General features: G+C 69.1%; 1 protein-coding gene across 7 annotated transcripts; it reads right to left on the bottom strand.

Annotated features, from left to right (window-relative positions):
- Positions 1–3,066: 3,066 nt before the first annotated feature.
- Positions 3,067–21,543, bottom strand: NECAB2 (N-terminal EF-hand calcium binding protein 2). 7 transcript variants are annotated; one of them, XM_089319033.1, is made up of 13 exons: positions 21,519–21,543; positions 18,455–18,479; positions 15,161–15,269; positions 13,764–13,789; positions 13,535–13,632; positions 9,391–9,527; positions 7,802–7,917; positions 7,618–7,697; positions 6,227–6,280; positions 5,776–5,888; positions 4,413–4,490; positions 3,783–3,874; positions 3,067–3,456 (listed from the first exon to the last, which is right to left on the bottom strand). In XM_089319033.1, the coding sequence occupies exons 5-13, from the start codon at positions 13,613–13,615 to the stop codon at positions 3,428–3,430; spliced, it is 780 nt and encodes a 259-aa protein (XP_089175159.1). In that variant the 5' UTR covers positions 13,616–13,632; positions 13,764–13,789; positions 15,161–15,269; positions 18,455–18,479; positions 21,519–21,543; the 3' UTR covers positions 3,067–3,427. The 7 variants fall into 7 exon arrangements, with proteins under 7 accessions (XP_089175159.1, XP_069918908.1, XP_089175158.1 ...); XM_070062807.2 differs by lacking the exon at positions 21,519–21,543 and adding an exon at positions 20,556–21,208; XM_089319032.1 differs by lacking the exon at positions 21,519–21,543 and adding an exon at positions 19,585–20,411.
- Positions 21,544–21,904: the final 361 nt, after the last annotated feature.

Here is a 21,904-nt window from a genome sequence, read left to right as displayed (position 1 = left end):
CGAGTGAGGGCCTGGCTGCTCCTGGGCTGTGCCCTGCGCTCCGCGCTGACCCTGCGGGGGCTGGACAGCGTCCTGGTGCCCCAGGAACCGGAGCTCCTGACCCGTGGCTTGCAGGTGACTCCTCGGCCAGCAGGAGGCGGGCTGACACACTGGGCCACAGTGCCGAGTTGGCCTGTCCACACGCGTGCACTTTGACCCCTCTAAGGTATAGCACTTGGCTTTGTGTCTCTACATGGAGCTGTGTGGCCGGCACCGGGGGTGTCTGGGGGTGTTTTCATCGCCACAGAGAGGAGCCCTGCGCTCTGTTTGTCTCTCTCGTACTTACATGGTCGCCCGCCAGGACTGGGCCTGCGCTGGTTCCTGCAGGCTGTGGCCCTGGCCGTGTGGCTCCTGGAGCTTCCGTGGTGGCGTGGTTCCCGATGTGGGGTCCCTGAGGCTCGGAGCCCTGCGAGGTGCAGAGCTGGGACCGGCAGCGAGTCGGGGGTCAGTTCTGTCACGCGTTTCCTTGGCATTGCACGGCACGAGCGAGCCTCAGGCCCAGCCCCAGGTGGGGGGCCCTCACCATGGGGCACGCGCTGACCCCGGGCAGCAGGGCCATGGGGTGCTCCTGTGGTCCTCACTGACCACACCCTGTGTCTGGGGAGTAGTCGCTTGGTCACCCCACGCCGGCCAGCAGGGCGAGGGCTGGGCCGAACCCCTCAGCCGAGTTGTGGAGGAACGGGGTGTGGTGGGCGGGGGTCAGGCCGCACGAGGAGCAGGGCAGGGGCCCGCTTTGGGGGCGGACTCTGGCCCTTTGCAGTCTGAGCGGGGGGCGGCGTAGTCTTTGCTAAACGTCCGCTTTCTCCGAGCACAGCGAGGGCTCAGTGAGCGCCCAGTGGCTTACCGGGAGGGGCAAGGTGAGGACGTGTCCTGGGGGGTGGCGGGGCGCCTCAACACAGTGGGCACCCCCGAAACCGTGGCTCGAGCTTCACAAGGCAACGCCGAGCTTCCTGGCAGCCAAGGGGAAACAGGATGTAAACGGATCGCCCGAAAATCAGGGAGGAAGCGGAGCGGCGCCGGGCGTTGAAGGGGTGACAGTGGCCCCGGGGAGACGAGTTTCCCTCTCAGTGAAGACGTGAGCGGCAAGGCCAGGGCTGCGGCAGTGGGGTGCGGGCGGGGCGCCCCCGTCCCAGCTCACAGCATCTAGGGCTGGTCTTGCTCAGGCACCAGGGCCCTCCCGGCTCGGCTGGCGGACCTGGTGTCCCCCGGGGCAAGGGGAGGCACTCGGGGCCTGAGGCAGGGCTCGGCGGGGGCTGCCTGCTGCCTCCCACCTCCCAGCCGCGTGGGCCGGCCCAGCCTGCCTTGCTGCCCCTGCGCCTGTGTTGGGCGCTTCCTGCTCCGGCTGCTGTCCCCCCCCCCCCCCGCCGTGCTCCCCATGTGTGCTCCCAGGCTCGGTTCCTCCTGCATCCGTGCTCTTCCCAACGCCCTTCCTGTGGGCCTCTCTCCACACTCCTCCGCAGGGGGCTGAGGCCACGCATCCGCTCAGGCAGGGGCCTGAGAGCCGAGCACAGCGCCCCCCGCAGGTGCCGCAGCGCTGCCCGTGGCCAGCCCCTGCCTAGCCCCCTGCTCTGTGCCCTGGGGGCTGCAGGCTCCCTGTGCCTCGGGGAAACGCTGGGTCCAGATCCGCACGTTGCCCCCGGCGTGGTGCCAGCCTGGAGCCACTGGCGAGCGCAGGCACCGAGCTCCGAGCAGGGCCAGGCAGAGTGTAAGATGGAGGTAAGAGACCAGACGGTGCAGTCCGGGGTGGGGGATCTCCGCGGCTGTGCTCCCCCGCCGACCCTGCCCCTCTGCCCTCCTCCCGAGGCTGCGGGTCTCCTGGGGCGGAGTCAGTGCGGCTGACCAGTTTCTGGTGGGCGGAGTCGCCGAGTCCGGTGGAAGTGGGTGTGGCCGCGGTGAGCCTGTTCGCCAGCTCTGCCACAGCTCCCGGTTCCTGAGGGCCTGGTGCACCCCGCGTGGGGCCACGTGAGAATCCCGTCCGCTGCCGTCGGGGACTGACTTGGGGAGTGGGCTCCTCAGGCGCCACCCCGCCCATCGCCAGGGCACGGCTTTGCAGACAGGACTTGGGTCTCACCCGAGCCACCTGCTCGTCATCGCTCGCCCAAGGCCGAGCACGGAGTGGGACCCCCTGGCCCGGAGTGGGGGGTGCTCCTGCTGCCGGGGCTGGCACCGAGTTTGTTCAGAGCCCCCTACCCCGATTCCAGCAGAGACCACTCGGGGGCTCGCGGGCAGGACATGAGGAAGGGACACAGCAGGCCCAGTTAAAGGGGTTCCTCACGCTCCCCACAGAGCCTCAGCCCCCTGCAGACAGAACCTCCAGGCGCAGCCAGCAGGAGTGGGGATGGGGACAGAGACCCGAGGCCCCGCTCCCTCCTCCGGCCCCACCCTGTGTTCGGTGGAATGTGCGTGCGTGGCAGGCGTCCACCGCTACCAGGGGTGGGGGAGCCGCCGCAGGCAGAGGCCTGGGGGATTAGGGAGGGATAGCACTCAGAGGGTCGGGCGGGGCAGGAGGTGGCCTGCGTGCCCAGGCTGGCCCGCCCGATGCTGCCGTGCCTCAGTGCCCTTCTCTGGGCCTCAGCACGTGGTTTGCTTGGTAGCTCTCGGGGCCACCCCCCACCTGCCCTGTTGTGTGCAGGGCAGAGGCCAGGGTGGACCCTGCTCTCTTCCTCCCTACCCCCAGGCTCCGCTGCCGGCTTGGGCTCCGTCCTCGTGGGGTACAAACCCTGCGCTTGGGGCCTGTCCGGCATCGCCCGTGTCGCTGTGGATACTTCGTGGGCCTTGGGCGGCAGGAGGGTCGGTGCTGATGGCAACATCAGGGGGACAGAGCCCCCCAGACTCAGGGACGCCCCCACTGGGCCATGGTGGGAGCCCCCCCACCCTGTGCACCTGCCAGGCTGGCAGACACACATCCCACTATGGGGAGGTCCCCGACCTCCCTGACTGGTACAAGTCAGGTCGTGCAGACACTGCCCCCACGCAGGAGCCCACCTGCACCTGCAGTGTCCGGAAAACGGAGGCAGACAGCGGGCGGCCACTCCTGAGCAGCGTTTATTGGGTGCTGGGTGCGCTGTCGGCGTCACAGCGCAGGCTACGTGGGCTCAGCCCATGCCCAGGGTAGGCACTACAGGGTCACGGCTCCTACGGGAAGAGGAAGGGGGGCCGCGGTGCCCCTCCCGGGGGGAGTCCTGCTGCGCCTCGCTGGCTGGAGGAGGGGGGAGCCGGGGCGCCCCACTTGGAGGCTGTTCCTTGTGGGGAGGGGGAAGGTGCCCCCCCCGCCCAGTCGGAGCAGCGGAAGGACATTCTTGCCGAGAACACAGCAGTGAGCGCCAAGAGCAGTTTCTAGAAACGGGGCAGGGCCACCGGCTCCTTGGCTGCAGGCCACGGCGAGGGGTCATTCCCGGCCCACGGTGCACCAGGCCGCTGGAAGGGGCGGGAAGAGACGCGTCATCCAGCACGGGTGGGACCGACTGTCCGGGTTTGAGGGGGCCACCCGGGGCCAGCGTCTGTGGGGCCCTGCTGCAGCCAGGCAGGATTGAAGGTCTTGCACAGGGGGAGGCAGCGGGGGGGGGGAGCCCTTGGAGGCGGCAGGGGGCACCCTCGTGTCCCCCATGAGTACTGGCCTTGCCAAGGCTGAGGCTCTTGCCCACTCCTGCTGTTTCCCTGGCCGCTGTCCGCAGTGGCAGCAGCGTGTGTGGGGACAAGGATACTCCCTGACCCCCCCAGGGGGGTGGCCTCCCCTCCCGTACCTGGCACGGCGATCCGCGAGAGGGCCTCGGGCTGGCTCAGCGCGTCCACCTTGGCGTGCCGGAAGGCCTTGCCCTCAGGACTCTGCAGGTGCCTGCAAGCCAGGGGCGGGCTGAGTGAGGTCGAGGCCCCAGGCTGCCGGCGCAGGGGCCTAACCCTGAGACCCGTCTCTGGTCTCTGATCCCTGGCTGGAGCCTGAGGCCCAGGGGCTCAGGCCTGAGTGGCAGCGCATGGGGTGCACTGCCCGCTTCTTGCCAGGGCCCAGCAGGTCCCTGGGCACAGAACCAGCCTCCACACCCTGAGACGGTTCCAGGGCCCCATGGGCACTCGTCCACGATTCCACCTCTCCGGAGGTGGGGTTATCACCTGCCTCCTGCAGCTGGCACCAAGGGGTTTACCCCAAGGCCCCAGGAGTAAGGAACAGGTGTCTGGGGTACCCTGAGCCCTCCGCTGGGCCACTTCCCCTGCCTCCCCCTTGCCAAGCCTGACCGTCCTGGCGGCTCTCAGGGCAGGAAAGATGGAGGGGTCCAGCAGATGTTGTGCGGGGCTGGGCTGTCCTGGTTCCAGCAAGTCCTAGAACCAGAGCTGGGCCCAGTCTGCAGTAAGGGCCGCCCGGGGCCCCCAGCGCCCACCTCTTCCACTCCTCCTCCGTCTCCCAGAACTCGTAGATGACGAAGGTGGCGCCGTCTGACAGCCTCACGGCGGCGATGCTGCGGGGGGCGGGGGGAGGGCAGCAGGGTGAGGCACAGCGGGGCCGCAGGCACGCCGGGGCCGACGCACACCCAGGGGCCTCCCTCCCGCGCCGGCACCTGCTCCGGGGGCAGCAAGGCAGGGACGGGCCTGGAGCAACACGGAGGGGCCACGCCCAGGCGCTGGATCCCCCATAACCATACACCCCCCCCACCTAGAGCAGGACCGGCCTCGCAGGGTAGCCCTGGCGCTCGAGAGGACGGATGCTCAGGGCACTACTTGACCGCACCGCACGTGAGGCCCTGGTCAGGCCATTCCTGTCCTGACCTGGCTCTGTCCCGAAACGGCACTGAGCTGGCACCTCTGACCATGGCCCCCTGCCTGACAGGCCCACCTGGTGTCGCTCAGGGCCGGTCTGCCTGGGGCCACCCCCACATGGGGACAGACCAGGGCAGGCAGGGCTGGGGGCAGTGTGGACACCCCCTGCCCCCAGGGGGAGCAGCCTGGTCCTGCCGGCCCTGGGCAGAGGGAGCCGTGGTTCCAGCTTTGTGCAGGGCGGTGCTGGGGGCATGATCACCACGTGCAGGGGGTGCTTCCACCTCCGCTCCTCCAGCTGTGGACACTACAGCCGCACTGAGTCCCACTCCTGCGTGGGGGCTCCAGCGTCCCCCACAGAGCAGGGCCGGACCAGCTCCCCTTCCCTGGGCCTGCAGGTCCGGAGGCCTGGAGGCCACCTCTGCTGTACACCTCCGCCGGCTGAACCCTGACTCCCTCGGGCAGCCACCTGCTTTGCCTCCCCCCACCCTGGCACGGCCACTGCACGGGCCTGGGTCACAGCCCTGTACCCAGGGAGAAACTGGGCAGGGCTGCAGCCAGGCAAGACATCGAGCAGGTGCAGGGGCGAGGCACCACTCGCTGCATAGGGACAGCCCACAGCCCCTGGGCTCCACCCTGCCCAGGAGCAACGTGGGCCTCAGGGGCTGGACAGGGCAGGCAGCCAAGTTTGGCGCAGGGATGAGGAGGAAAGAGAGCAGGGCCTGGGCCTCACCCCTACGCCTCCCCTGTTCCTTCCACATTGACTAAGCTCGCACTGCGGACCAGGCCAGGGCTCAAGGAAGGAGCCCCCGGGCCCCAGCTCCCAGGGCCCTGCACGCTTGCTGCTCCAGCGAGTGGGGCGCGCCTGCCGGGGGCCCCCACATCACAGAGGAGTAAGCTGAGGGCGGGGCGCTGGAGCCATTCCCCACCCCTGCCCGGGCGGGGCAGCCAGCACCGAGCCCCTGCCCGGGCGTCGGCGGGCCTACTCACTGGAAGCAGCTCCTCACCGCAGCAGTGCCCCGCAGGTACGGGCGCAGGGCGTCCAGGAAGGCACTCAGCTGTGAGGGGCACACGGCCAGCTCCTGCCGGATCAGCTGCAGGTGCTGCCGGCCGGAGACAGAGTGAGCCAGGCCCAGGTTGCCTGCTGGGTCCCGCCCCGCCCAGGACACAGCCCTGCCCCCGCTACCACCCTCAGAGGAGCCAGGGCAATGGGGTCCAAACTGAACCCCCCCACCCCAGGAAATGGGGAGAGAGGCTCCCACCCAGGCACAGACAGACGCTAGTGGGGACGGGGCCTCCAGCCAAGCGGCCCGAGTGCACTGCTCACCCCCCCGCCTGGCTGCCCCCAGCCCAGGGTCTCCTCCTGCCCTGCCAGCCTCATGACGGGAGGGGGGGAACCAAGCGCTGGAGCAGCACCCTGCTGCGAGGGGGCCGCGCTCACCATGGGGGTGCCTTCCTCATCCCAGAGGCGCTGGTGCAGGTCAAACCACAGCGTCTGAAACAAAGCACGGCATGACGCGAGAGCAGGAGGCCGCTTCCACCAGAGAGACCTCCAGGAAACGCTTTGGGCCGTGATGGCCCTGGATCACGTGGGGGCAGCCCTTGGCGCCAGGGGCTGGGGGGACAGGCCTCTGTCCCCTCGCAGGTTGCAGGGGCTGCGGCAGCTGCTCCGGACAATCCGACTTCCATGCACACGGCTCGCTCAGAGCCTGGGACGGGACAGCTTGTCCCTGCTGGCCCTGGACTCTGGGGCAGAGAGGCACGGTCACTTGGGCCCTCAGTCCCCAGTCCCGGGGGTTGTGCTGTCTGTGCCACACCTGGTAAATACCCCCGAGCCGTCGTCAGCACCGGGCCTGGCCAGGCCAGCTCGTGGTACACGCCACAACGCTCTGAAGCCCACACGGACCATCCGCCCCATCCTGTCACTGCCGGTACCAGGGTTCCCTGTGGTTTACCGCCCGCGGGGAGGCCCCCAGGTCACCAGCCTCCCAGCCCAGGCAGCACCAGCCCACAGCAGAGGGGGCCTGGGGAGGGTGGGGTTTGCAGCCAGGGCACAGATTGGCCCCCGCTTGCCTCCTGGGCCAATCAGACCAGGAGAAAGGCCCGCTCCGTCTCCAGGACACCCAGGTGCTCCCTGGTTACCAGCGAGCCTGGTTGTTAGGGCGACCCGGGTGCTAAAAATAAGCTTCAAAGAACCTCCCTCTGGAGGCTCCTGCCGTGTTGCTATGACAACCGGGCCCCAGGTCCAGTGGAGCAGCTCCCACCCGTGGAGATGGCTTCAGGGGGTGGGGGCGGGCCCGCAGGACTCCTGGCCTGCTAACTGCTGAACCCAGGGAGATCTAAGAAACCTCGGACCATCTCCCATCCCAGGGTGCCGATGCCCATGGTCTCGGTTTCTGGTGGCGCAGGGTGGGGCGTGTGTGCAGGAGCAGGTTTGCATCAGGCACCCGGCTCCCTAAAATGATACCTGCAGGGTGAAGGCGAGGTCCTCCCTCACCCGGAGGGGCGCTCTGCTCCCCGTTAGCTGAGGACCGACCCCTGGGCCCGGCCCTGCGTACGTGGCCGCTGCTAGCTGTTCCCTGGTCACCTCCGTCCCTCACTTGCTCCCACAGGTCCAGGGGAAGCCACCTCCCCTTGCAGCTCCCCGCTCCTGCACACGCCCCTCAGGCTGCCGGCTCTGCTCTGCCCCGTGGTCCCCTCCCCAGGGCTGAAGCCTCAAGCCCGGGCTCCTGTGCCCCGCCCCACCTGACAGGTCTTGGCCACAGCCCTGACCTTGACCCCAGACCCACCCCACCCCATGCCGGGGCTGCAGGGTGCGCGGCCCGGCCTCACCTTGTTCTCCAGCCTCCCTATCAGCTCTGCCAGCCGGCTCACCTGGGCCCCCAGGCCCTCCTCCCTCAGGTCCCCAGGGGCTAGGAAAGAGAAACACAGAGTGACCGCCGGCAGGCCCCATGGGAGCACGCACCCCACTCGGCAGGAGCCCCGGCCAGCCCCCACCCCACCACTGCGCTCTCACCAGGCGGCAGGCTGGGCCCTTGTTCTGGGGCCATGAGCTTGTGGGTGGGGGCACAGGGTGGAGAGGAGCGGTGCCAGGTCTCCCCCACGCCGGGGCTGGGCCTGCCGTGGTTCTCGCTGCGGGTGCAAGGGGGAGAGGGACCATGACGGCAGCTGCAGGGCCTTGGAGTGCAGCCTGCAGCCCAGTGAGAACCCCCCGCTCTGCCCCAGCTGGCTGCGCGGCCTTGGCCAAGTGCCCTGCCCCGGGGGTCTCCATCCCTCCCCGGGCCACAGTGCCCCCCCCCCACAGGCGCATCACTGCTGGTGGAAGCAGCCTGCACACCTGGCCTCGCGCCCCAGAATGTGCACCCCCAAACAGGCAGCCCTGTGAGACTCCGAGGAACGTGACGGAACAGCTGTCACCGAGCCCTCAGCCCTACAGAGGGGCGGGGCCGCAGCTCGTGTGCCTGCACCCCCACTCCGCACCAGCGTCTGCTCACCAGGACACCCCCTCCCCCCCCCGCTGCTCCAGTACATTCCAGAATGTGAGGGCTCAGCAGGATCTCCCCTGCCGTACGGGAGAGGCTGGCCGAGTGTTCCCAGTGTTAATCCCGGGGTCTCCATCAACGGGGGCAAATGAGAGGTGTCCCTCAGCCCACGGAGGGCGGAGCGGGAGGCTGTGGGGTGCAGGACCTCTGGACCCCCAGCCTGCGGGGAAAACCACTGTCAGCTGGGTGGGGGGCACATGCTCCTCTCCCTGGGACACGCCACCCCCACCCCCACATGACTGCCCGGGCCGGGGTGACAGCCATGCGGTGCCGCTGCCCGTCAGGGCAGGACAGAGGCAAAAGCCAAGGACCTCTGGGCTCTGCTCCCCGGATGCCACCAGGGGACGTGGCCCCCGAGGGCAGCCCCGGCACCTTGGCCACAGCTGCTCAGAGCAAACACCTGGGGCCTCTGCTCCTCACGATGGAGAAGTGGCTCACGCCCCACACCCAGGCCGGGCCGTGCCGGCCGCTCCGCCCGGAGGCCCCGGACCCCACCACATCTGGGCGCACACCCGGGGCTTCCTCTGGTCCCCCTAGAGCCAAGCCCAGCAGCTGCTCTGGGAGAACGGGCAGAGGAGCTGGTCTGAACCCGGACCGGCACAAGCCAGGGTTCACGACCGCCAGGGGGCTGACCCTGCCTAGCGGGCAGGGGGCAAGCATGGCTCCCTGACACCAGGCTCCCCGGGGACGCCCGATCCTGCCCGTGGGTCCCAGGTTTTAGGTGGCGCAGTGAGAACCGCCCTCCACCCGCTCTCCACCTCCTGAGAAACGCTCCGTCGGCTCCCACTGCCTCCGCGACTCCCGGCCGCCCTTCCCAGCAAGGCGGGGTCAGGCTCGGCCCCTGGGGGCTACGCAGTGCCCGCGTCCAGCCGCACCACCCACACAGCACTTCCTACACCCACGCCAGGGGTAAACACCGGGCCACGCGCCATCTCGGGACTCGTTAGCCACGAGCGAACGTGGCCCGCCAGCTCAGAGAAGCAGCCTCTCCCAGCCGGTCCCCACGGTGCCTGAGGGCCCAGGGGTGGCGCCAGCACCCCAGCCGCACCCGCCCGCCCCGCACCGGATCCGGCTGGTCTGCTCCTCGATGGCGTCCACGGCGCTCTCCACCGAGCTCAGCAGCGACTGGATCTGGCTGGCCGTCTCCTTCAGCAGGAAGCGGGTCACGAACTGGTCCACGCTGCTCCCGCCCTCGTACACCTGTGGAGGCAGGAGAGGCGCACTGGGCAGGGGAGCGGGGACGCAGGTTCCGGCCCAGGAGCCGGGGCACCGGGCTGGGCAGCGGTGGGGACCCCACCGCCTCCTGCATCGGAGAGCGAGGTGGGAGCCGGGGCCTCGGAGAGCACAGGAGGCCCCGGGCGCATGGCCAGGACTAAGTGACCAAGTGTGCACGGGACAGTGAGTAAGGCGCCGGCCCCCTATAAGCAGGTCCCCACCAGCAGCAGCTGCCCCGACAGACGACCATGGTGACGGCGGTGGCGACCACACCGCTGCCTGTGGGCACCGTGATGGGCCAGAACTCACGGCCCCGGTTCTCCTTCCTCCTCCAAAGAGGCGGCACAGGCGACAACCACAAGGCCCAGTTCCCCAGTGCCTCGGCGCCTGTGCCGCCATCCCCAGCTTCCCAGGAACTGGTCCCCACACCTTGGATGCCGCCTGGTCCCCACAGAGCCGGGAGAACAGAGCTTGGGGAAAGCACATTCAAGCAACCATCGCCGAGACTGGGGGTTAACCAGCAGCAGCCGCACCACGGAGGACGGCAGAGGTGGGGGAGGGGCAGGCGCCGGCTTGAGCCTGACCGGGGCTGGTGGACGCAGACCCTCCTGGCAGAACAAGGCTGGGGCCAGAAGCCATGAGTCCTGGTGGCCGGGTGCTCCGTGCTGGGCCCCAGGCCCTTCTCATACATGGTTCCAGCCACGACCAGACGAGTTGCTGTCACCCCGAAACAAAGCCCTACGTGGGGCCGGCGCTGTGGCGCAGAGGTAAAGCCGCACCCAGCTGCTCCACTCCCAGCGCAGCTCCTTGCTACGGCCTGGGAAAGCAGCGCCAGACCCACGTGTGTGGGCGCCTGCACCCGTGTGGGAGACCTGGAGGCAGCTGCTGGCTTCAGCCTGGCGCGGCCCTGGTCACTGCGCCATCTGGGAAGGGACCCAGCAGACGGAGCGCCCTGTCCGCTCCCTGCCTCCGCCTTTCGAAGCCCTCAGTGCAGCTTGATCAGCACAGCTTCAGGAAAGAAATAAGGGGGAGGGTCAACCCACACACCGAGGAGAGCCTTCCAGAAACCTCCCAGCAGAGTGGTGCTCAGGTGCGGGCGTGGCCAGGGCAGCCAAGTGAACCCTGGATGGATTCCTCCTCTGTCCGGTCGGTGCCTCGGCCACGAGGCCAGCGCTGCAGGCCCCAGCAAGGGACAGCGCCAGGAACCGTGTCCTGGGCCCGGTGCACACCGGATCCCCTAAGCGCACGGGTTCCAGTCCCAGCCACGCCGCTTCCGGTTCCGCTCCCTGCCGACACGCCTGGCACAGCAGGAGACGCTCCGAGTGCAGAGCTCCCGGCTCCCGCCTCGTGCAGCCCCAGCTGCAGCCACTGGGCAGTGAGCCACTGCCTGCAGGAGCGCTGACTCCCCGTCTGTCACTTCGCTTGTGAATGTTTTAACAAACACCTGGGCATCCACGGGACAAGTCCCGGCCGCGCAGGCCACAGGGGACACGGCGATCGAGGCCCCGGAGGCACGGGACTGCTCCTAGGCGCTCCAGGCCTGAACGGCAGAAACGCTCCTGAATCGGCAGGTGCGGGCAGGGAGCAGCGGTGACAGCACCAGGCACGGGGGCTGCGGGGCAGGAGTTACCCAGTAACACCCGCGAGCGCACCGCTGTGCATTGGCCGTGCCCTGCGCCCCCCACATCCCGTGTGAATGCCCGCTGTCCGTCCAGTGTCCTATGATGCAGCCTAGCGGACAGCACGTGACGGCCCCAGGCCTGGGTCTGTGGTACCCACGAGTGAGACCCGGATGGAGTACCAGCTCCCGGTTTCAGCCCAGCCCAGCCCAGCCCAGCCCAGCCCAGCGCCGGCCGTGTGGCCACCTGGGGTGAACCTGCAGATGGAAGACCGCTCTCTGTCTCCCCCCACCCCCTGTAACCTTCACAACAAAGTGCTGCTTAACCATTCCCCCCTTCAGCCTTCTAATGCCCCAAACCTGTGTGCAACCCCAAGAACCAGCGTGCGGAGGGCACCACTAGGAACAGCGGCACCCCGTGCTGCAGGCCTGGGTTCTAGGCTAGCTGGCCCCCAGGTTCCAGCCTCCTGCTAATGTGCACCCGGGAGGCAGTGGGGCATTATGGGGGACGGAGGGGGGGGTCCCTGCCACGACGCATTGTGCTCCTGGCTGCAACGCAGCTCAGAGAGGGGAGAAGTTCAAGGCAGACCAAGGTCAGCGACAGAACACGACGCCGTGGGGTAAGCAGGGCGGCCGCTTTCCACGAACAGACACGCAGACGCCAAGTGACAGCGGGGAACAGGCATGGGCAAAGGGCGCTTGTAGGCAGGGTTCACGCGAGAAACAGGCAGAGATGGCCGGGTTTCCACGGCGCGTGGCTCCGAGGACGACCACGGCACGGGCAACGCGGACGACAAACTCATCCTCACGCCACGGCAGGCTTCGCACTTCTCGGGCAGAACACCCGTGCACGGCCACGTGGAGGGCGGCTGTGTGTACACCCGCCTCCACTACAGCCCCTGCCTACACCCACACCCTCACCCCCACTACAGCCCCACTGCCCACCCACGTCCTCACTACAGCCCCTGCCTACACCCACCCTCACCTCCACTACAGCCCCACTGCCCACCCACCTTCACCTCCACTACAGCCCCACTGCCCACCCACCCTCACCCCCACTACAGCCCCACTACCCACCCACCCTCACCTCCACTACAGCCCCCTGCCTACACCCACGCCCTCACCTCCACTACAGCCCCACTGCACACCCACGTCCTCACTACATCTTCCTGCCTACACCCACCCTCACCTCCACTATAGCACCCTGCCTACACCCACGCCCTCACCCCCACTACAGCCCCACCGTCTGTACCGACGCTCTGAAGTCCCGGCTGCCCCACTTCCCATCCGCTCCCTGCTAAGGCCCCTGGGAGAGCAGCGGAGGACGGCAAGGGCCCGGCCCCTGCACCCACGTCGGGGGACGCAGATGGGGCTGGGAGCCCACCCTCTACCGAGGCCCGGAGCGCGGGCCAGGCCCGAGCAGCGGCACGCTGGGCCGGAGGCAGAACCGCGGCCCCACCACGGTGCGGGGAGGCCGAGACGGGGACCCGCGGCCCTCGCGCTGCAGCTGGGCAGCAGCCGCCGGACCTCACGTGCCCGCCGACAGTGGGCGGCCGGCAACGGCAGCCCCGGAGCCCACGGCGCAGCCTCGCGCACAGCGCTCCAGGCCACGCCCAGCCATGTAGCCTCACGTGACACCCTCACCTGACGCACACGGATGGTGCCTAGCCACGGGCGCACGCCACGTTCTAGCGCTGCGCCGCGGACCTTTCTGGAGTGGGTTTTACGTGCGCGCTGAGGCCTGTGAGCGTGGATCCCGCACGCGGGGGAGGCCACGCCGCGCTCAGCAGAGCTCGGGTCTGTGCCCCTGTCCCACAGCCCGGGGTGTGCGTGGGCCAGAGGCGGCCGACTCCTCCACTGCGGCCCCGTGGCCTCCACAGCAGGGGCTGGCCCTTCCGGAGGGGCCCGCGCTGCCCGGGGGCTGCACCCGTGGGCCCTGCCTCAGTTTCTCCTCTGTCCCCAGCCAGCGGCTCGGGCTGCAGCGCACGGAGGGCCGGTGAGGAGCTCCCTGCAGGACTGCCACTCTGCTCCCCGGGAGGTGCTGGGCGGGGGGCAGCCGTGCCTGCGCCTCCACAGGGGCTGCAGGACACAGGTCCCTGCTGCCCAGGCCCTCCTGCCTGCCGCCTGCCGCCTGCCCGGGGCCGCCTCCAGGGCCTGCCGTGCCTTCCTGCCCCAGCAGATGTGGGCCCACAGGTCACGGGGTCACCACGGGCGGTTGGGGCTAGCACCTGTCGGGGGACCCCCTCGCCCTCCAGGCCAGGCTGCACCTGGGCGGGAACCTTGCGCTTCCAACCGGACCCTCACAGGCAGGACCACGCCCGGGCTGCTGGGCTCCGTCGGCTCATCCCAGCCCCGGGCCTCGGACCCCGCTGACCTTCTTGGTGTAGCCCATGGCCTTCAGCACCGAGTGGTTCAAGGTCTCCAGCGAGGCCAGGACGTCCTCGTAGTCCCCCATGTGCTCCACGAAGTAATCTGGGGGCGGGAAGCCGAGGTCGGGGGTCATGGGGGGGTTCTGCCCCTCGCCCGCGGCCCCCCAGTCCCGCCTCTGCCCCTCACTGCCTGCACCCCGTCCCACCCCTGTAGGCACAGAGCCAGGCACCTACCACACAGCTCCTTGGTGTCCACGTGGCTGCAGAGAGAGGAGAGGGGTGTGAGTGTGGTGGCCCCACCCCTCCACAGCTGGTGGGGGGGGGGGACCCTGTGCAGCTTGCTAAAGGCTTCCTGCCGCCCTTTGTCTTCCCGTGCACCCCCAGTGCCCGCACCCCGAGGTGGCTCTGTCCAAGTAGGCGTGGCCAGTACCCACTGCCCCAATTTCCCTTCCAAAGGCTTCCGACCTCCTGGGGAACAGTGGGCTCCAAAGGCAGGGCTAGGGCGGGCCCTGGCTGTCCAGGCCGTCCACACAGCTCCTGGAGAACCCAGCTCAGCCCTGCTCCTCACCCCTAGCCCCTGGGCCCCCCTCCCGACAGCGTAGAGGAGGCTGGCGGCACAGGTGCACACAGCGGCATCAGAGGTGCACCGGGCCAGGAACTGGGGACAGAGTGGTGGTACAGGCTCCGGCAACCTCCCCACCATGTGCCCGAGAGCGCAGGGGCCGGCCCACCCGAGTGTGCTAAGCAGAACCCCGGGGCCAGGGCGCGGGGCTGGACGCGGGGCTGTGCGGGCCGCAGACTGGGAGCTCCGAGTTCTGCAGGAGGCGGCCGCGCAGTTCAGCACCCCAGGCAGCTGATGTCCTCGGCTCACACTTGGCCGGACGCCAGAGCCAACAACGCCAAGGTCTTGGCCTGGCCCTTGTGTGCGGTGAGGCCAGCTGTGGCCCTGGCCAGGCTCGCCGTTGCAGGCAGCACCTCCCGCTGCCCCCCATAAAAGCCAGCAAGTGAGGAGGAACCCATCAGGGGGCAGCGCCTGCACCTGCCAGCCCCCACACAGCCACAGGGACCCTCAGAGCCTCTTCTTTAGTGTCCATCCATAGGCGAGGATCCCACTCCACCTGCCCCTTCCCAGTCCGGCCCAGGCCAGCACTGCCTTCGGCCCCTTGCACGTGGCTTGGTGGCGGCTGCTCGTTCCCTCCTGTCTAGCAAGGGACCCCAGATGATCAGACCTGCCCCAGGCAGCCCCCAGGAACTCTGGTGCCCACCATCCGAGCGGGCCTGAGGAGGGGGACCAGGCAAGGACTCTGCCCCTCCACAGAGTGGGGTGGAGGGGGCATAGGCTGTCGGGGGTGGGGATGCACTTGAACTTGAGCCAGGCTGGGGCCCGTGGTGGGTGTGGAGATGCAGGTCAGGGCGAGATGGGCTGGGAGAGGCTAATGAGGCACAGGTGTGGGCGCTGTGGGGCGGGCTGAGCAAGTCCTAAGCGGAGCTTGGTTTAAAACGGGGGCAGCGTTAGGGAGGCTCCGTGTCGCAGGCAGTGGTGGCGGGGGTCTGCAGGGGCGCTAGCCGCGCAGCCACAGCCACACAGGTGTGCGCGGTGCTGATCCACCTGGGGCCCCGGCCTCGCTCACTTGGTGCTGTCGGAGTCGATGGTGTGAAACAGCGACTCCAGCTCCCGCTCGTCCAGCACGCCGTCGGCAAAGAAGAGCTGGAACTCCTCCAGGGACAGCTTCCCGTCATCTGCAGGGAGCGGGCGCGGCCGTGAGGGGCAGCGGGGGCGGTCCCCGGGACCCCGGGACCCCGGGACCCCAGGCCCAGCTAGCAGGCGGGCCCCTGCCGTCCCCCACCCCGCCAGCAATTAACGGTAAACCCCAGTTCACACGGTGTCTCCCACTCATCCAGCAGTGCCGACCCCCACGAAGGCCGACACAGGGCAGCATCGCCGGCTCATGGACCCTGTCCCGGTGTCGGCCCTACCCGGCGCTCAGCCGTCACTCAGTTCACCCCCAAGCACAAGCTGCTTGACCCAGCCCAAGGTCACGGCGCCACAGCAGGGGGGTCCGACCGGGGGTCCGATGAAGCCCCTCGCCCCACACGGCCGCGTGCCGAGATGCTCGTCCTGCCTGTCCATCAACCCCGGCTGGAGGCTGCGGTCCTGGGAATGGGGCAGGGGAGGCAGAGGGGACAGGGCCTGCCTCCTGTCCCTGTCCCCTCTCCTTGTGTCCCCTCCTCCTGTCCTGCCACTTGCTGGTGCTCCGGGCTGGTCTGACTGCTGGTCCCAGCAGGTCCAGCTCAGGCAGGTGGGGCCTCCCCCAGTTCCCCACAGCCAATGCCCTCCCCTGAAGGCGCTAAGGACGCCTCCCTGGGGACAGCCCTGTGTGTGAGGGACAGCGGAGCTCAGGGGGCCGTGCCATTGCCTGAGCACCCACACATGGCTGACCCATGCGGCCAGAGGGGAAGTCACTCTCAGACTTGCCAGTGCGGCTGCCCCTGCCCGAGGAGGAGAGGGAGGGAGCGCAGACCCGACCCGCCTTCGCCACACCTGTTTTCCCCAGCGCTGTGAGACAGGACACACATGGGCGGGAAGGGAGGCTGGGCACGGGTGCGCCTGGGCCCCCACAGCCCGGCTCAAGTTTCAGGGTCACGGGAGGACACAGGACTTATACCTTCCAAAAACAAGACCAAGAATCAAAATCGGGGCCAACACTGTGGCGTAGCAGGTAAAGCTGCCGCCTGCAGTGCCGGCATCCCATATGGGCGCGGGTTCGAGTCCCGGCTGCTCCACTTTCGACCCAGCTCTCTGCTATGGCCTGGGAAGGCAGTAGAAGATGGCCCAGGTCCTTGGGCCCCTGCACCCACGTGGGAGACCCGGAAGAAGCTCCTGGCTTCGGATCAGCACAGCTCTGGTGTTGCAGCCATTTGGAGAGTGAACCAGCAGATGCAAGACCTCTCTCTCTCTCTCTCTCTGCCTCTCCTCTGTGTAACTCTGACTTTCAAATAAATAAATCTTTTTTAAAAAAGAAACCAAAATAATCCCATGTACAAAAGTCCTCAAAACCACCGTGGGAAGTCCAACACCAGCCGTGCGACCTGTGACCTCCAGAGGGGGCTCCGTGCACTGCACAGAACGCGATACTGCCTGCCCCACCCCCACCTCGGCCCAGCATGGTGCGAACAGGCCTCCCCGAGGGCTCACTCCTCGGTCTCCCCAGTGCCAGGACGCAGGTGGTGTTACCACCCCATTTCACAGAGGGGCCGGGGGCTCGCTCCGGTCCCACGGCAGCAGCCTGAGCCCAGGCCGTCTGGCTCGGGCATCTAACCTCGCGACCCCACCCAGGAGCAGGCTTTTGGGGTGGGGCCGCCACCCGCCCCGCACAGCAGGAGTCCCAGCCAGCCCCAGGCTGCCTCCACCTCCTGCCTGCCCTAGCTCCTCTGGGCCCCTGCCCCCACGCTGCCAGGTCACGTGAGTGACATTTACCGGGAACGCGAAGCCCCATCAGCTAATGAAGCAAAAACCACCACCTGCCCAGGGCTCCGTCCAATTAGACAAGACAAGCAGCCAGCACCTGGCGTCAGCAGAGACCCGAGCAGGCCTCTCTCAGATGTCCCTGCTAATGAGCGCGAGCCCAGCCGCCACGCCCACAGCCTGTTAGGCTCAGGGGAGCTGCCGCCTGCCGCTCAGCCGCCCTTCTGGGTTGGCCCCTGGGCCTTCCCTGGGGACTGGCGTCCACCTCGGCCAGCCAAGGCCGTGTCACAAGAGCCCTCATGCCAGGCCAGCCCCCAGCCCCTGCTCCCCTCCAACTCGACCATGCCCCACCCCCGCTCCCCTGCGGCATCGCATCAGACCCCCTGCAGAGGCCGGCGCTGTGGCACTGGGGCACCGCTTGCGACGCCGCCGGCATCCCAGACAGGCACTGGTTCGAGTCCTGGCTGCTCTACTTCCGATCCCGCTCCCTGCTAATGCGCCTGGGAAAGCAGCAGAGGACGGCCCAAGTGCTGGGGCCCCTGCACCCACGGGGAGACCCCGAGGAAGCTCCTGGCTTTGGCCGGGCTCAGTCTGGAGACTGAACCAGCTGATGGGAGATCTCTCCCTCCATCTCCCTCTAATAAATAAATCATAAAAAAAAATTCAAAGAACCTCCCACGGTCCCTGGCCTGTGTCCAGCAGCCCTGGGACCCGTAGGAGCCTGGCCCTCCCCCTGCCCTGTGCCTGCCCCGCTCTGGCCTCCGCCCCCGCATGCACAGCTGCTCCCACTCCCACACCAGTGTTGAGCTCCAGCTGCTGGATCAGACCCCCCCCCCCAAAGCCTCCCCTCTGCCGTCAGGAAGTGGGGGTGGGGGGAGACATCCGCGGAGAACCTGCTCAAGTCCTCCCGCCTGGTAAGCACCTGGCACAGCTGGGAGGGGGGGACTCCCTGAGTGCCCCCCCCCCAACAGCGCCAGGCCTCACACCTGCTGCTGCCCAGCTACCGCCCTCCTCCGAGCCCCCAGGGCCTGCCTGTGGTCTCGCAGCTGTGAGCGGCTGAGCCAGGCTCCGTGCACCGAGAGGAGGGGCCCAGGGTGCCCCCCACAGGCCCTGAGCAGAAAAAGCTCTCCCTCATTGTCACCTCCCAGCCACATCAACCCTGGGGACAACGCCCACCCTGCCCCACCTCCACCCAAGAGGAGGAGGAGGAGGTGGAGGGGCAGGCGAGGCCTCTGTGGGGCGCTGTGCTGGGGGCATGCAAATGCAGCTAGGAAGCAGCAGTTAGGACAGCCCCTGCCAGTGCATAAGGGGGCCAGGACTCCCATTTTGCAGACAGACAAACCAAGGCACACAGCACTGCCAGGATCAGGACTCCCGACTTCAGCGTCCTGTGCTCTTGACCTCTAGGTTCTAGGGTGCCCGAGTCTCCCACCCCCGGCAGCCCAGAAAGGCAACTCACCATTTTTGTCCGCGCGGCGGAAAACCTGCAGAGAAGAGAAGCCGCGTCAGCTCCGCCCAGGCCGGGAGGCGCCCTGCAGGGGCTCCTGACCAAGGCTCCGAGGTCCCTCTTCCCCCCAGAGCAGCTCCAGCCTCTCCGGGACCCAGGGGCAGGGAGGGAGGCTGCAGGCAGAGCCCCCACCCCGCCCGCCGCCCCACACCCTCCTGTGGCACCAGCCTGCCCACAGCCATGCTCAGAGCCGGCGTGCGCCTGCACGCTCACACCCACACGCATCCCCGCAGGTGGCCGGCCGCGGCCCTCCCAGCTCGCCCACTGCCCGGCGCTGGGCACGCAGCCACACGGTGCCTCGGAGAGCCCCTCGCTTTACCAACGCTCTCCTTTCAGAACGCCGCGGGGGTCTCCATGGAGGCTGGGAGCCTCGAAGGCGGTGAGGGAGGATCAGCCATGGGCTGGAGGGCGTTATTTTTGGGTGGGGGAGCTGACAGCAGCAGCCCACCCGGAGCACAGACAGGAGACCCCAGCCTGAACTTCGAGACCAGGCGACACCTGCAGGCGCAGGGCAGAGCCATGGATCACCCTACAAGGTGCAGCACGCGCAGGGCCAGAGCCCAGAAGGGGCTCTAACGCCAGGGTCCCTCCCCTTTGGGCACCAAACACCTGGGCGCCGAACGCTAACACCTGCGGCCACGAAGGCCTTGGTGCACCTGCCGCTCCTGGGCACTTGGGAGAAACCCCGAGGGCTGGGCCGCCGAGTCACAGCCCTCATGGTAACCAGGACCCTGGGGAGGCTTCCCAGTGCCCTGCCGCCTGAGAGGGGTCCCGGGGTTGAAAGCAGCCCCCACCTCAGTCCAGCCAAGACGAACTGAGGCCGGGGGAGGGGCACTGACACCCCCAAATTCCCTGCTGTGTTTGCAGGCAGCAGGGGGTCTGAGCAGGACTGGCGCAGCCGCCGTGTCCTCCTTGGCTAACCGGCACTGGGGGTAGGGGGCTGGGATGGCCCCCGGGACCCTGGCACTGTGGCCCAGGCAGCAGCGCCGGGTCTTCAGCCCACCCAGGCCCCCATGGGAGCCAGCCTGGGCCCACGACCCCCGCTCCTGAGTGCCCAAGCTGCCGTGAGGCTGCGGCCTGACCTGGGCATCCCGGAATCTGGCCGAGGTCCGCGTGTGGCCTGGGTGACCGCTGGCTCCAGCCCCTGCCGGGCACCTCTGCCCCGGTCATCTCCCCCTTGGCAGATGAGGGACAGGAGGCTCCCAGCCCGCCCGCACCCCCATCCCGCAGGGTCTTGGGGCCACCAGCTGCGGGTGAGGGGGCAGCCCCCGGTGCTCCGGTGGGTGGGTTCCTCACACTGGGGCTTGCCTTGCCCTGCCCTGCCCGGCCCTCTCCACCTAGACCGGCCTGGGTTCCAGGAGTGTAGAGAGAGGAGGAAGAGACCCCGGACCCCACTCGCCCACCGGGGGAAACGCCACGCCCCTCCCCAAACCCACGCAGGATGCACCCACGCCCCAGTCCAGCCTCTGCGCTGCCACCCACGGAGAGCCCCCCCCCCCTGCGCCTCCTCCCACTCTGAAGGAGGTGCCCCGGGGTGGGTGGGTGAAGGGTGAGTCTGGGAGACCCCCAAGGGGCACAGAGCCAGCCGGTGGGGAAGTCCCCGGGGACCACGCTCCGGCGCTGTGGAAGGGGAGCCGGAAGAGGGACGTGGGGAGGGGGCTCCACTTTCCAGCAGACGTTGGGGGCCGAGGAGCTGCCGGGACGACAGGAGCAGGGCTCGCAGCCGGAGCTGGGGGCCAGGGCTTCTCCAAAGTAGCACTCGGGGCAGGGACACGGGACGGAGAGAACGAGGGGCCGCGGGTGAGGGTCCCGCTGGGGGAAAGCCGGGGGGCGGTGTCCCAGCGGCTCCGCGTCCCTGCTCCGGGACGGCGCGGATTCGTGGAAGTCGAGGGAGGGGACGGGGTGGGGGTCGTCTCGGTCCCGGGAGGGGGACCCGCGACACGGGGGGGGGCCGGGAGTTCGCGCTCTGGGACGCCGAGGGGCGCGCTGAGGGTTGGGCCGGGGTCCCCCGCGGGGAGAAGGGGGCGTCAGGTGCCGGCGGGGTCCTACTCACGTCCAGGATGACGGCGGTGCCCCCGCGCAGCGCGGCGGGGCCGGGGCCGGGGCCGGGGTCCGCAGCGGGGGCGGCGGGGACGCCGGGGGCGTCGGGGACCAGCGGCGCCCGGGGCTCGCCCATCCTGGCGCCCACCCAGCGCAGCAGCCCGCCTAGCGCCCGGCCCTGCGGCGGCGGCTCCCGGAGCAGCCTGTGCGCGCCGGCCCTGCACAGGCGCGCCGCCCGCTCGCACATCGCGCCCGCCGCCGCCGCCGCCGCCCGGAAGCCCGCCGACCCCCGCCCGCCCCCGCACGACCCCCTCCCCGCGCCGCCCCGCCCCGCTTCTCCGTCCCCGAGGCCGCGGACACCGCGGGGCCGGGCGCGGGGGAGGGGGGGCCCGGACCCCGAGCCACGTGCCCGGCTCCGCCGCCCCCACCCGCGCCAGCCGGGCGCGGCCTCGGGGGGGGGCTGCCGGCCGGGGACGGGGCGCGGCCTGGTGACCCCAGCGGGCCCGGAGGTGGAGGGGTTTCCCGCAGCGCCGGGGTAGGTTTTGGGGGGCGGGGTGCTCCCCGGGGGCTACCTCCTGAAAGTCTCCTGCTACCCCCCAAAGTCCCTCCTCCCACTCGTGGCGCCGTTGCAGGGGCCGGAGCGCCCTCTGCTGGCTGCAGCTCCAGGGGCCCGCGCCCTGCGCCTGCTGCTCCGCGCCGCTGGGGGGGGGGGCAGCCACCATCCCCTTGGCCCGGCTGCCGCCCCCTCGGACCTCCCTTTCCATTCTGGGCGCCCAGAGCACCTTTCCCTGCCACTCCACGCGCCCACACTCTTCACTACCCACCCACTCGTGCACCTGCCCCCCCCACGCCTGTGAGCGCCCTCCCCTCCTGCCCATCGTCTGTAGCGGAAGTGGGGAGCGCCCGCCCCACGGCCACAGACATCAAGCGTGGCAAGTGCAGGTGGGATTTGCAATTGCGGCTACAGCAGGCTAACCTGAGGTTATACATAGCCAAGTGGCCCCTGGCCGGAGAAGGGACCCCACCCCTGAGGGGCTGGTGCCGAAGAACCCAGCGGGCGAAGGCTTCCTGCTTGGTGCCAGGCAAGAAAGACACGGAGACACGGACTGTTCCCAACCACGTGGGCAGAGGCGGCCCCTGAAATGATGCCGCCGATGAGTGAGCAGCAAGAGCTCAACCCTAGAGGGAGTGATCCTTACGCTGGGAGAGCGGAAGGCAGGAGCTCAAGGGGCTGTGCAAAGGCCCTGGGGCCCACAGGAAGGGCCTGAAAGCAGACAGTGCGGCTGGAACAGGGTGGGAGGGGAGAGGCGGCTCCAGCCAGCTGCCCAATCAACTGCCCCCACATTAGGGCCCCGTCCCCTG

Source organism: Oryctolagus cuniculus, chromosome 18 (assembly GCF_051225735.1).
Source record: "Oryctolagus cuniculus isolate XC-2025 breed Fujian yellow rabbit chromosome 18, ASM5122573v1, whole genome shotgun sequence".
In the NCBI taxonomy this organism is placed as follows: Eukaryota; Metazoa; Chordata; class Mammalia; order Lagomorpha; family Leporidae; genus Oryctolagus; species Oryctolagus cuniculus.
Note: the sequence above shows the minus strand (reverse complement) of the source record. Positions and strands in the feature narration are given on the sequence as shown.

Bases quoted from the DNA above. Each gene is read 5' to 3' on its own strand.
- NECAB2 (XM_070062807.2), bottom strand. From the start codon at position 20,789: ATGTGCGAGCGGGCGGCGCGCCTGTGCAGGGCCGGCGCGCACAGGCTG. The intron at 18,480-20,555 runs GTGAGTAGGACC...TCTTCTCTGCAG, and splicing joins GCACCGCCGTCATCCTGGAC to GTTTTCCGCCGCGCGGACAA. The intron at 4,491-5,775 runs GTGAGTAGGCCC...CGCCCCCCGCAG, and splicing joins GCGGTGAGGAGCTGCTTCCA to CATCGCCGCCGTGAGGCTGT.